This window comes from Oncorhynchus tshawytscha, unplaced genomic scaffold (genome assembly GCF_018296145.1).
Source record: "Oncorhynchus tshawytscha isolate Ot180627B unplaced genomic scaffold, Otsh_v2.0 Un_contig_5960_pilon_pilon, whole genome shotgun sequence".
NCBI classification, from domain to species: Eukaryota; Metazoa; Chordata; class Actinopteri; order Salmoniformes; family Salmonidae; genus Oncorhynchus; species Oncorhynchus tshawytscha.
Window position 1 is genome coordinate 57,679 of NW_024609174.1, and position 14,778 is coordinate 72,456.

At 41.4% G+C, this 14,778-nt stretch overlaps 1 protein-coding gene across 1 annotated transcript; it reads right to left on the reverse strand.

Annotated features, from left to right (window-relative positions):
* Window positions 1-1,962: 1,962 nt before the first annotated feature.
* Window positions 1,963-14,353, reverse strand: LOC112241741 (zinc finger protein 883-like). The gene is made up of 5 exons (XM_042314413.1): window positions 14,205-14,353; window positions 13,013-13,261; window positions 7,568-7,807; window positions 4,290-4,538; window positions 1,963-3,646 (listed from the first exon to the last, which is right to left on the reverse strand). The coding sequence occupies exons 2-5, from the start codon at window positions 13,113-13,115 to the stop codon at window positions 2,139-2,141; spliced, it is 2,100 nt and encodes a 699-aa protein (XP_042170347.1). The 5' UTR covers window positions 13,116-13,261; window positions 14,205-14,353; the 3' UTR covers window positions 1,963-2,138.
* Window positions 14,354-14,778: the final 425 nt, after the last annotated feature.

Sequence of the window (14,778 nt, forward strand, 5' to 3'; positions counted from 1 at the left end):
CTGTGTACTGCAGTGTTTCCTAATCCTGGTCCAGGGGACCCAAAGGGGGGTGTTTTTTTGTTTTTGCCCCTAACACTCACACACTGGATTGAACTAAACAACTCAAGCCTTTGAACTGAATATGGTATGTGAGTGTGAGGGCAAAAACATACATGTACACCCTTTGGGACTAGGATTGGGGAACACTGCTGTACTGAAAGTCCTCCATCTTCAGAACTTCACTGCTGACATGCACATTTTTGGGATTGTATACAGGGTGAAGAAACCAAGGTGGACATTTGTAATTTGATTGAACTATCCCTTTAATTAGAGTTCCTTTGGAGCTACATTTAGTTAGAGATGCATTTTCTCTAAGCCTGTGCTATAAATAAATATTTCATATTCCTAGGTCTAGTACAATGGGAAAACATTGTTTTCCCAATGCTGTATTTTTTTCATTGTACTACAATCTTACATTTTTGTATGGGCTGTTCGTAACATCAGGGTGCTGCTGCAGGTTCTCTGCGTCTCTTGACCATGTCAGGCAGGCCGGGCACAAAGCTCAAGTCACGCTCTCCACTCCCCCACCATTAGTTATTCAGCAAGCTGATAACACATCTCTCCCGACAGACACAAGCAAAACCTCTTGCATAAATGTAGCAGTCTATACACCTAATCATTAGTGATCTGACATGCTGTAATTGCTTGGAAACTGTAGGTTACTAACAGTAGCAGCTACATAGTCTAGCTTACTATGGCCCTGTCCCTCTGGCCAGGGTAAACAAAGTGGTAATGTTGTGTATTGTATATACAGTACTTCACTTCAGTTTATTTCATTTAATTATACACATCAGAAAAAAGTGGCTGCCCAGCATGAATTCATGTACAAACATTATTTTTCATTGCATTCTTGTCATTTAGCAGATGTTTTTATCCAGAGAGACTTACAGGACAAATAAGAGTTAATTGCCTTGCTCAAGGACACAATGACAGATTTTTCACCTAGTCGGCTCAGGATTCAAACCAGCGACCTTTCAGTTACTGGCCCAACACTCTTAACCGCTGGCTACCTGCCAGATCAATTAACTTCAATACAGTTATTCAAATACATTAATCATCAATGACTAAAATAATGAATCTAGTATTAAGATACAATTTCATAAACACAAGTAGTTGATTCATAGATTGTTTACCATTAAACAAAGTTGTTTAGTAATATAAAATAATCCACCCAAACTAAATCTGAAAACTGATCATCAGACCATCTTTATCTGATATACACAGTGTGTTCAAAACATTAGGAACACCTTCCTAATAGAGTTGCACCCCCTTTATCCTCAGAACGTCCTCAAATCGTCAGGACATGGACTGTCCAAGGTGTTGTGTGCGGTTCACAGGGAAGCTGGTCCATGTTGACTCTAATGCTTCCTACAATTGTGTCAAGTTGGCTGGGAGTGTATCTACTCTGAATAGCTCGTTCCATCTCCTCCCACAGATGCACAATTACTGTGAATTCAGTGTAATGTTCTTGGAACCATTCCTGGACAAGCCTTGTGGCATAATCCTGCTGAAGAAAACAACTTGCAGATGGATACACTGCTACCGTGAAGGGAGGCACCTGATTGGCAGTAATTATTTAGATATCCTGTGGCATTCAAACATTGCTCAACTTTTATCAAGTGCCCCCCAATGTGTGGCCTGAAAACACACCCCAACCAACACACCACCAGCCTGCAATGCTGACACACAGCATGGATGCATGAAGGGGTGTAAAGTACTTTTGGGGGGGTATCTATACTTGACTATAAATATTTTGTGCAACTTTTACTTTTATTTCGCAAATTCCTAAAGTAAATAATGTACTTTTTACTCCAAACATTTGCCCTGACACCCAAAAGTACTCATTACATTTTTTTAAATGATTAGCATGACAGAAAATGGTCCAATTCACACACTTATCAAGATAACATCCCTGGTCCTCCCCACTGCCTCTGATCTGGCGGACTCACAAAACACAAATGCTTTGTTTGTAAATGGTGTTGGAGTGTGCCCCTGGCTATAAGTAATATAGTAATATAAAAAAACACAATTGTGCCGTCTAGTTAGCTTAAAAACCTCAAGGAAGAAGTAAGGTTCAGTTCTTTGTGTGTTCTCTACAGTCAGATCAGTGACAAGGCTTCTCTCCTTTGTTTACCTTGGTGGCTTTTTAAGATGCCCAGTAGAGAGAACCTCTTTCCATAGTCTGAGCAGGAGTAAGGCTTCACTCCTGTATGTATACGTTCATGTCTTTTTAAGTGGCTCAGTCGAGAGAAACGCTTTCCACAGTCAGAGCAGGAGTAAGGCTTCTCTCCTGTGTGTGTTCTCTGATGAACTTTTAGCTCAGCTGATGTTGTGAAGCATTTTACACAGTCAGAGCAGCAGTAAGGCTTCACTCCTGTATGTATACGTTCATGTCTTTTTAAGTGGCTCAGTCGAGAGAAACGCTTTCCACAGTCAGAGCAGGAGTAAGGCTTCTCTCCTGTGTGTGTTCTCTGATGAACTTTTAGCTCAGCTGATGTTGTGAAGCATTTTACACAGTCAGAGCAGGAGTAAGGCTTCACTCCTGTATGTATACGTTCATGTGTTTTTAAGGTGCCTGGTAGAGAGAAACTCTTTCCACAGTCAGAGCAGCAGTAAGGCTTCTCTCCTGTATGTAGACGTTCATGTCTTTTTAAGTTGCCCATTTGATAGAAACTCTTTCCACAGTCAGAGCAGGAGTAAAGCTTCAATCCTGTATGTAGACGTTCATGTGTTTTTAAGTGGGAAAGTTGAGAGAAACTAGTTCCACAGTCAGAGCAGAAGAAAGGCTTCTCTCCTGTGTGTGTTCTCTGATGATCTTTTAGCTCAGCTGATGTTGTGAAGCATTTTACACAGTCAGAGCAGGAGTAAGGCTTCTCTCCTGTATGTCTACGTTCATGTCTTTTTAAGTGGCCCATTTGAGAGAAACTCTTTCCACAGTCAGAGCAAGAGTAAGGCTTCAATCCTGTATGTATACGTTCATGTGTTTTTAAGTGGGAAAGTTGAGAGAAACTAGTTCCACAGTCAGAGCAGAAGAAAGGCTTCTCTCCTGTGTGTGTTCTCTGATGATCTTTTAGCTGAGCTGATGTTGTGAAGCATTTTACACAGTCAGAGCAGCAGTAAGGCTTCACACCAATATGTCTACGTTCATGTGTTTTTAAGTGGCCCAGTCGAGAGAAACTCTGTCCACAGTCAGAGCAGGAGTAAGGCTTCACTCCTGTATGTATACGTTCATGTGTTTTTAAGTTGCCCAGTAGAGAGAAACTCTTTCCACAGTCAGAGCAGGAATAAGGCTTCTCTCCTGTGTGTGTTCTCTGATGAACTTCTAGATGAGCTGATGTTGTGAAGCATTTTACACAGTCAGAGCAGGAGTAAGGCTTCCCTCCAGTGTGCACTCTCTGATGAACTGCCAAAGCTCCTGGTGTTGTGAATCTCTTCCCACAGTCAGTACAGGAATAGGGATTCTCTCCAGTGTGTATTTGTAGGTGTGTTTTTAGCTTTGATAGAAATGGGAAAATCTCCTCACAATGTGGGCAGTGGTGAGACCTCTTAGCTCTGTGATCTTCCTGCTGTTGCTCTCTAGATGTAGAGAATGTCTTAACATGGTCTCCTGTGTGAACAACATCAGAACAACCAGTCAGTTGGTGTGATATACATGTCTATCAAAAGTATATATTATGAAGCCCTTTTTACATCAGCAGTTGTCAGAAAGTGCTTCACAGAAACCCAGCCTAAAATCCCCAAAGAGCAAGCAATGCAGATGTAGAAGCACAGTAGCCAGGAAAAACTCCCTAGAAAGCAGGAACCTTGGAAGAAATGTAGAGAGGAACCAGGCCCAAAGGGGTGGCCAGTCCTCTTCTGTCTGTACCGGGTGAGATATGTATTCATATCAGTAGGCTGTACAACACAGGGGAATAAAACTATTCTAAAAGTGGGTAAGAGTTGAAAGTTAAAAAGGGGCGTGTCATCCTCTACTCACTATAACAAGGGTTAGTAACGACACAGACTAATTTCATAGAACTTTAAAACACTGACAGCTTGTCTACTTCACTTCTTTAGTCTCCTCTCTGATCACTCCAGATCATAGCCAAGTGAATAAAACAAATGCTGGAAATACTGGTGTCAAACCATGCAAGTCTCAGTAGCATGAAATAACATCTACCTTCTCATTGAAACAGTTCTACTGCAACTTTTCATACACAGTGGAAAGTTGGAACCAACAACAAACTTAGTTAGATAGAACCTGCTCTTACCATGAGAAACAGATTTCCCAATCTCCTCCTCTTCTTCTTCATCTTTAATGTTGACATTCAGCTCCAGTGTTTGACTGCAGTCTTCCAGCTTCACTGATGCCATCTCTGGATCCTGCAGTGCAAACTGGGCTCCACTGTCACAATCAGGACTCAGTGACTGTAGGTTTGGACTCAGTGTGGAAGGAGAGAGGCAGGCTGGGTTTGTCCTCACTGTTGATGTTACCGGCCTCAGACTTAATTCTAGTCGTCCTGTAGTAACAATGAGAAACAGAAAAAAAAGAAAAGAAAAAAAAAGTTAGTCTTGACAGTTCTGGCACTTGCTTATTTAAAAAAATATATATATAAAAATATAATATTTATTTTTGTTCAATTATCTAATTCAGTGCTTGACTTGGACTGAAATAGGTGCCGATACTCAGCTCCGGTGAGCTGAGGACTGATCTCAGTTCAATAGATCTGGTAGCTAAGCATTGACAACAAAACATTAATTAACTCACATTAGACAAAGTACACGCTATAAATTAGGCTACGCAACGTAAGTGAATCTATAGTAGATTTCCCACATTTAGTACTAGCTCATGCTTGGCTCTGCCCACTATGACTCATCTGTTCCCATTGGAAACAACTGGCTGTGGTCTATCTTGGTTTGGTGCAACCGTCGTTGCATTCAGGGATCCTTGGGATGGCCCTACCTCATTATATGAGAACGGTGGTGCTTAATTTGAGCCAGATCTACCGGCACCTCTCAGTTTTGCAGTCTTTCGTTCCGGAACCCATTTGCCAGGATCAGGTAGCCTACCTCTTGTGACATGAAAAAGTATTTCATCACGCAAAAATCTGCATAAAAGCAATCAAGAGTAATTACATTTGGATTCCTCTGTAATTGTCATGCCCCATAAAAAACGTGCTTGATGTTCTAAGAATGTATTAATGTTGGGCCGAACCAGGTTTATGGTTTGTGCAACATTGTAGCCTATTTAGACCAAGGCGTGGCCATTACGGTGGTGAGAGAGAAGCACACCTGTATCTCTCACAGAACTAAAATGAGATTCACTTTCTATGATCTCTCTCCCTCTCTGTGCTGTTATAGACATGAGCCGACAACTCATCTCTCCAGCATTGCACTTCTTCATTTATTTCCTGATAGAATAATAGCTGTGGGAAGTGTGTTGAGGTGCTGCAGGACTCTGCAGTCTGTTCAGAAAGAAATGAAATCATTCTCAATACAACACCAGGAGTATTTAGCTACAGAGGATCAATAGCTAATTTTAAAAAGCCCAGCTGTGGATTGTGTGTAGCCAAATCACAAGGCATGTCTACAGTCAGGAACATGTGGCAAATCTGTCAGTGAACAACATGCAGCCAAAACAGGCCTTTAGCAATATTTCTAATCCAATCACTGGAAAACACAGGTTGTAAAGCAAATTGATCCTGCTGAAAAGAAAATACTAGTCTGTCTGTGTGTTAACAAGTTATCAACTTCCAAATAGGCCTATTGAGCAAACAGCACAGTTTTACAAATGAAAGCAAGAGAGATAAGCTTTTGTCCGGTGAGTGAGCTGCACATCATTGGGTGAGTCAGTGAAACTGGAAAGCTTGTTTAGGACTATAACTTTCTCCTCATATTGTACAATGTGTTTCTCCTCACACCTGGCCTAGGCTATTGATGGATTAGAGACACGGTCGTTTATATTGACCTCAGATTCTCAGTTTGTCAGTGTCAAAGTAGTCTGTCATTTTGGTCATCTGTGAGGTATTAAAAAATATTCTTCAAAAGTCCCCAGTCATCTAAAATGATGTAGAACTGCATGAAATCCGTTTATAAAAGGCCACATTTTTCCAGGACTCCAGGCTACAATAAATGTACTTCATGTGTGTAACTTCTGTAAGCGGCTCAACACCACTGCTCCCTAGTGGCACAGCGGTCTAAGGCACCGCATCTCAGCGCAAGAGGCATCACAACAGTCCCTGGTTCGTATCCAGTCTGTATCACATCTGGCCGTGATTGGCAGTCCCATAGGGCGGCGCACAATTGGCCCAGCATCGTCTGGGTTTGGTACGGGTAGGCCGTCACTGTAAATAAGAATTTGTTCTCAACTGACTCACCGAGTTAAATAAAATAAAACAAGTATAATATGCCAGTTCGCAAAAGCCATGATAATGCATGCAATATTATAAAGGTATTTTATTTAATGTGTTCTGGTACCTCGGAGACCCGCAGGTCAACACTCTCGGGCTCAGTTTTGGTTCCAGCACCTCCCAATTTACACATTATAAGCACTGGAGAAATTGGTAGCTGCCGCTGCCTCCTCCGGCACACATCTCCTTTGCATAGAATTCGTGAGGATGTTGATTTTGGCCTTTGGAATAGACCACAACCACAACACCTGAACAGGATCGATACGTCCGAACATCACACCTGCTAGACAGGAATGTCAGTGTTTTGCCATGGCCAGCGAAGAGCCCGGATCTCAATCCCATTGAGCAGGTCTGGGACCTGTAGGATCGGAGGGTGAGGGATAGGGCCATTCCCCCAGGAAATGCCCGGGATCTTGCAGGTGCCTTGGTCGAAGAGCGGGGTAACATCTCACAGCAAGAACTGGCAAATCTGGTGCAGTCCATGAGGAGATGCACTGCGGTACTTAATGCAGCTGGTGGCCACACCAGATACCGACTGTTACTTTTGATTTTGACCCCCCCCCTTTGTTCAGGGACACATTATTCTATTTCTGTTAGTCACATGTCTGTGGAACTTGTTCAGTTTATGTCTCAGTTGTTGAATCTTGTTATTTTACATACAAATATTTACACGTTAAGTTTGCTGAAAATAAACGCAGTTGACTGTAAGAGGACGGTTCTTATTTTGCCGAGTTTATTTTTACCATGTCAGCTCAGGGATTCGATCCAGCAACCTTTCGATTACTGGCCCATCTCTCTAACCACTAAACTATCTCATAAGTCATGAAAATGATGAGCCATATCATCCTCCACTCACTATCACAAGGGTTAGAAACTACACAGACTCATTTCATAGAATTTAAAAACACTGTCAGTTTTACTACACTTCTTCAGTCTAGTCTCTGAACACTCCAGACAGCCCAGTGAATAAAACAAATGCTGACAATACTGGTGTCAAATCATGCAAGTGTCATTAGCATGAAATAACATCTACCTTCTCATTGAAACAGTTCATCATGAAACAGTTCTACTGCAACTTTTCATACACAGTGGGAAGTTGGAATGAACAACAAACTAAGTTAGATAGAACCTGCTCTTACCATGAGAAACAGATTTCCCAATCTTCTCCTCCTCTTCTTCATCTTTAATGTTGACATTCAGCTCCAGTGTTTGACTGCAGTCTTCCAGCTTCACTGATGCCATCTCTGGATCCTGCAGTGCAAACTGGGCTCCACTGTCACAATCAGGACCCAGTGACTGTAGGTTTGGACTCAGTGTGGAAGGAGAGAGGCAGGCTGGGTTTGTCCTCACTGTTGACGTTACCGACCTCATACCTGAGTCTGCAAATAGTAGAAGAGAAACAGACACAAAAGTTATTTTCTTGACAGTTTTGGCAAGGTCTTTATTCTTTATTAAATATATATATATATATATAGTTCAATTATCTAATTCAGTGCTTGACTTGGACTGAAATAGTTGCCGATACTCATTTTGTGTGCCGGTACTGTTTATATTTAGGTGCAGGAGCTTCATAATACATTTGAGCTAATACTTAACCTGTAGTAGATAAATGCATACAAGACTCAAAAACCATTTAGTACAAGGTTACAGTTTGTTTTAGGCAGCACTGTGATATTTTGATTGATAACCTTGTATTCACGGTTTTACTTCAAAAAACAATTGTATTTCCTGTTCACACCATAGTAACGTTTATAGATAAAGACAAACTGAATGTGTCAATATTATTTCACATGTAGTAAACCGATAATCATTACATTAAACTTCAAAAACAGTAGTGCAACCGTAAAATTGTCTCTCTGCTGCATCCACACTGCCTGCACTGTAGTCTGTTGACACAGACCGAGTGGGGGCCGCCATTTTACCACCTCGTGAATTTTTCCTTTCATGGAGTTCTACGGACAATTCCTTCGACCAAGTGATTGATTTTTGCTCTGACGTGCACTGTCAAATATGGGACCTTATATAGACAGGTGTGTGCCTGTCCAAATCATGTCCAATCAATTGAATTTACCACAGGTTGACAACAATCAAGTTGTAGAAACATCTCAAGGATGATCAATGGAAACAAGATGCACCTGAGCTCAATGTTAAGTCGCATAGCAAAGGGTCTGAATACTTATGTAAATAAGGTAGCCGTTTTTTAAATTTTTTATAAATGTTTAAACATTTCTAAAAACCTGCGTTTGCTTTGTCATTGTGGGGTATTGAGTGTAGATTGATGAGGGACATTTTTAATTTAATCAATTTTAAAATAAGGCTGTAACGTAACAAAATGTGGTAAAAAATCAAGGGGTCTGAATACTTTCCGAATGCACTGTACGTATTCATATCAGTAGTCTGGCAGTGTACGTATTCATATCAGTAGTCTGGCAGTGTACGTATTCATATCAGTAGTCTGGCAGTGTACGTATTCATATCAGTAGTCTGGCAGTGTACGTATTCATATCAGTAGTCTGGCAGTGTACGTATTCATATCAGTAGTCTGGCAGTGTACGTATTCATATCAGTAGTCTGGCAGTGTACGTATTCATATCAGTAGTCTGGCAGTGTACGTATTCATATCAGTAGTCTGGCAGTGTACGTATTCATATCAGTAGTCTGGCAGTGTACGTATTCATATCAGTAGTCTGGCAGTGTACGTATTCATATCAGTAGTCTGGCAGTGTACGTATTCATATCAGTAGTCTGGCAGTGTACGTATTCATATCAGTAGGCTGGTACTGTACGTATTCATATCAGTAGGCTGGTACTGTACGTATTCATATCAGTAGGCTGGTACTGTACGTATTCATATCAGTAGGCTGGTACTGTACGTATTCATATCAGTAGGCTGGTACTGTACGTATTCATATCAGTAGGCTGGTACTGTACGTATTCATATCAGTAGGCTGGTACTGTACGTATTCATATCAGTAGGCTGGTACTGTACGTATTCATATCAGTAGGCTGGTACTGTACGTATTCATATCAGTAGGCTGGTACTGTACGTATTCATATCAGTAGGCTGGTACTGTACATATTCATATCAGTAGGCTGGTACTGTACATATTCATATCAGTAGGCTGGTACTGTACATATTCATATCAGTAGGCTGTGCAATACAAAAGGGGAATAAAACTATTCTATAAGTTATGAAAATTATTAGCTATATCATCCTCCACTCACTATCACAAGGGTTAGAAACTACACAGACTCACTTCATAGAACTTTAAACACTGGCAGTTTGTCTACTTCACTTCTTTAGTCTCCTCTCTGAGCACTCCAGATAGACCAGTGAATAAAACAAATGCTGGCAATACTGGTGTCAAACCATGCAAGTGTAAGTAGCATGAAATAACATCTACCTTCTCATTGAAACAGTTCATCGTGAAATCCTGCCCTGCCTTTCTAAAGTCTTCGAAAGCCAAGTTAACAAACAGATCACCGACCATTTAGAATCCCACCGTACCTTCTCCACAATCTGGTTTCCGAGTTTGTCATGGGTGCACCTCAGCCACGCTCAGGGTCCTAAACAATATCATAACCGTCATCGATAAAAGACAGTACTGTGCAGCCGTCTTCATCTACCTGGCCAAGGCTTTCGACTCTGTCAATCACCGCATTCTTATCGGCAGACTCAACAGCCGTGGTTTCTCAAATGACTGCCTTGCCTGGTTCACCAACTACTTCTCCAATAGAGTTCAGTGTGTCAAATCGGAGGGCCTGTTGTCCGGGCCTCTGGCAGGCTCTATGGGGGTGCCACAGGGTTCAATTCTCGGGCCGACTCTTTTCTCTGTATATATCAATGATGTCGCTCTTGCTGCTGGTGATTCTCTGATCCACCTCTACGTAGACACCATTCTGTAAATGTCTTCCCCTTCTTTGGACACTGTGTTAACTAACCTCCAGGCGAGCTTCAATGCAACACAACTCTCCTTCCGTGGCCTCCAACTGCTCTTAAATGCAAGTAAAACTAAATGTATGCTCTTCAACAGATCACTGCCCACACCTGCCCGCCCGTCCAGAATCACCACTCTGGACGGTTCTGACTTAGAATACAGTGCCTTGCGAAAGTATTCGGCCCCCTTGAACTTTGCGACCTTTTGCCACATTTCAGGCTTCAAACATAAAGATATAAAACTGTATTTTTTTGTGAAGAATCAACAACAAGTGGGACACAATCATGAAGTGGAACGACATTTATTGGATATTTCAAACTTTTTTAACAATTCAAAAACTGAAAAATTGGGCGTGCAAAATTATTCAGCCCCTTTACTTTCAGTGCAGCAAACTCTCTCCAGAAGTTCAGTGAGCATCTCTGAATGATCCAATGTTGACCTAAATGACTAATGATGATAAATACAATCCACATGTGTGTAATCAAGTCTCCGTATAAATGCACCTGCACTGTGATAGTCTCAGAGGTCCGTTAAAAGCACAGAGAGCATCATGAAGAACAAGGAACACACCAGGCAGGTCCGAGATACTGTTGTGAAGAAGTTTAAAGCCGGATTTGGATACAAAAATATTTCCCAAGCTTTAAACATTCCAAGGAGCACTGTGCAAGCGATAATATTGAAATGGAAGGAGTATCAGACCACTGCAAATCTACCAAGACCTGGCCATCCCTCTAAACTTTCAGCTCATACAAGGAGAAGACTGATCAGAGATGCAGCCAAGAGGCCCATGATCACCCTGGATGAACTGCAGAGATCTACAGCTGAGGTGGGAGACAATCAGTCATATATTGCACAAATCTGGCCTTTATGGAAGAGTGGCAAGAAGAAAGCCATTTCTTAAAGATATCCATAAAAAGTGTCGTTTAAAGTTTGCCACAAGCCACCTGGGAGACACACCAAACATGTGGAAGAAGGTGCTCTGGTCAGATGAAACCAAAATTGAACTTTTTGGCAACAATGCAAAACGTTATGTTTGGCGTAAAAGCAACACAGCTTATCACCCTGAACACACCATCCCCACTGTCAAACATGGTGGTGGCAGCATCATGGTTTGGGCCTGCTTTTCTTCAGCAGGTACAGGGAAGATGGTTCAAATTGATGGGAAGATGGATGGAGCCAAATACAGGACCATTCTGGAAGAAAACCTGATGGAGTCTGCAAAAGACCTGAGACTGGGACGGAGATTTGTCTTCCAACAAGACAATGATCCAAAACATAAAGCAAAATCTACAATGGAATGGTTCAAAAATAAACATATCCAGGTGTTAGAATGGCCAAGTCAAAGTCCAGACCTGAATCCAATCGAGAATCTGTGGAAAGAACTGAAAACTGCCTTTCACAAATGCTCTCCATCCAACCTCATTGAGCTCAAGCTGTTTTGCAAGGAGGAATGGGAAAAAATTTCAGTCTCTCGATGTGCAAAACTGATAGAGACATACCCCAAGCGACTTACAGCTGTAATCGCAGCAAAAGGTGGCGCTACAAAGGATTAACTTAAGGGGGCTGAATAATTTTGCACGCCCAATTTTTCAGTTTTTGATTTGTTAAAAAAGTTAGAAATATCCAATAAATGTCGTTCCACTTCATGATTGTGTCCCACTTGTTGTTGATTCTTCACAAAAAAGACAGTTTTATATCTTTATGTTTGAAGCCTGAAATGTGGCAAAAGGTCGCAAAGTTCAAGGGGGCGAATACTTTCGCAAGGCACTGTATGTGGACAACTACAAATACCTAGGTGCCTGGTTAGACTGTAAACTCACATTAAGCATCTCCAAACCAAAATTAAATCTAGAATCGGCTTCCTATTTCGCAACAAAGCCTACTTCACTCATGCTGCATAACATACCCCCGTAAAACTGACTATCCTACCCATCCTTGACTTCGGCAATGTCATTTACAAAATAGCCTCCAACGCTCTACTCAGCAAATTGGATGTAGTCTATCACAGTGTCATTTGTTTTGTCACCAAAGCCCCATATACTACCCACCACTGCGACCTGTATGCTCTCATTGGCTGGTCCTCGCTTCATATTGGTCCCCAAACCCACTGGCTTCAGGTCATCTATAAGTCTTTGCTAGGTAAAGCCCCACCTTATCTCTGCTCACTGGTCACCATAGCAACACCCACCCATAGCACACGGTCCAGCAGGCATATTTCACTGGTCATCCCCAAAGCCAACTCCTCATTAGGCCGCCTGTCCTTCCAGGTCTCTGCTGCCAATGACTGGAACGAATTGCAAAAATCACTGAGGCTGGAGACATATTTCCCTCATTAATTTTAAGCATCAGCTGTCAGAGCAGCTTACCGATCACAGCCCATCTGTATATAGCCCACCCAACTACCCCATCACCATATTTTTATTTATTTTTCCTATTTTGCACCCCAGTATCTCTACTTGCACATCTATCATCCCAGTGTTAATGCTAAGTTGTAATTATTTCGCCACTACGGCATATTTATTGCCTTACCCCCCTAATCTTACTACATTTGCACACACAGCATATAGACTGTTCTATTGTGTTATTGACGTACGTTTGTTTATCCCATGTGTAACTCTGTGTTGTTTTTGTCGAACCTGTGCTTACCATGAGAAACAGATTTCCCAATCTTCTCCTCCTCTTCTTCATCTTTAATGTTGACATTCAGCTCCAGTGTTTGACTGCAGTCTTCCAGCTTCACTGATGCCATCTCTGGATCCTGCAGTGCAAACTGGACTCCACTGTCACAATCAGGACCCAGTGACTGTAGGTTTGGACACAGTGTGGAAGGAGAGTGGCAGGCTGGGTTTGTCTTCACTGTTGATGTTACCGGCCTCAGACTTAATCTGAGTCGGTCTGTAGTAATAAAGAGAAACGGACACAAAGTCCCAGAACTGTCAAGACTTTCTTTATTATCTAAAAATATGATTTATATTTAGGTGCAGGAGCTCCACAATACTGTTGAGCTAATATTCTATAAGAGGAACATGAGCTCAAACAGTAGAAATTTGAGGTGCCGGTACTCAGCTCTGGTGAGCTGCTGTCCAAGACAAGAACTGATCTCATTTCAATAGATCAGCTAGGTATGCATTGACAAAACATTAATTAATTCACACTAGACAAAGTATACACTTTAAATTAGGCTACACAACTTAAATGCAATTATTCTATCGTAGATTTCCTGAATTCACATAAATGCCTCAAAAAACATGTTGTACAAGATATGTTGTAGGCAGCACTATGTACTATTTTCCTGAATAACCTTGTCTTCACTGTATTATTCCAATCAAAAACCAAAAGTATTTCCGTTCACACCAGAGTAACATTTATAGATAGACAGATACAACTGAATGTCTCTGAATATTAGTACACATGTAGAAAACTGATAATCATTACATTTAACTCCAAAACAGTAGCGCAACCGTAAAATTGTGTCTCTCTTGCTGCACCCTCACTGCCTGCACTGATGTGCGTTAATGCAGACCGAGGGGGAACCGCCATTTTACCATCTCGTGAATTTTACACAAAACCAAAAACGACATGTAAAACGAACCCAGAAATCTCAAATAGTTTGACCCTTTATGAAATTACCTTGAGAAAATGATAAACACCCACTCAGACTAACCCAAAGTCTATAACTATGTGACTTGTAAAAAAAAAAAAGTGATCACGTTCACTCACGCGGTTTGACACAAAAATACCACATAAAACCTTCATCAAACGTGATAATACCTTGACGTATTTGTTACCTAGCATGTTATAACATGTTTTTTCGATATTATAACGTGCTATTACATACCAGTAGTAATATATTTGAAACGGACACAGAAGTTGACGTCTCGACTGCACAATTCTGCCGTGTCCTTTATTGTGAAGAACAATGCGCGCCTGCGCGGAACTTCCTGTTCCCCCACTACCAGTTTCTCAACCCAGAGACGTAACAACGCGAGACTTCAGATAACGCTTGTGAAGCAGACCAAGCCTGGGTTTGACAAGTCAATGAGAGAAGTGAACAATTCTGATACTTTTGCAGCGTTTAATGGGGATCCTAATAAATACCAAAAATATTCCGTTGGCACACACTTGATACATGGCCATTATTTTATCAATGTCATAACTGCAGTGGTTTATTCACAACAGCTCTCAATGCGTATCATACATATCCCAGCATCACATCAGTAGATATTGGAAATCTTCCAGTACATATGTGTCCATTACACATTTTGTAGTCGTCAGCTGGATGAGTGCACTATATATATGTGTGTCTGGGTCATTATACCCCATTAGACATGCACCTGTCTGGGGAGTGACCATGACTGTTTATTTTTTAATCATTGCTATGGCTCTAATGTTTCCATGTCCTAATATGAAAC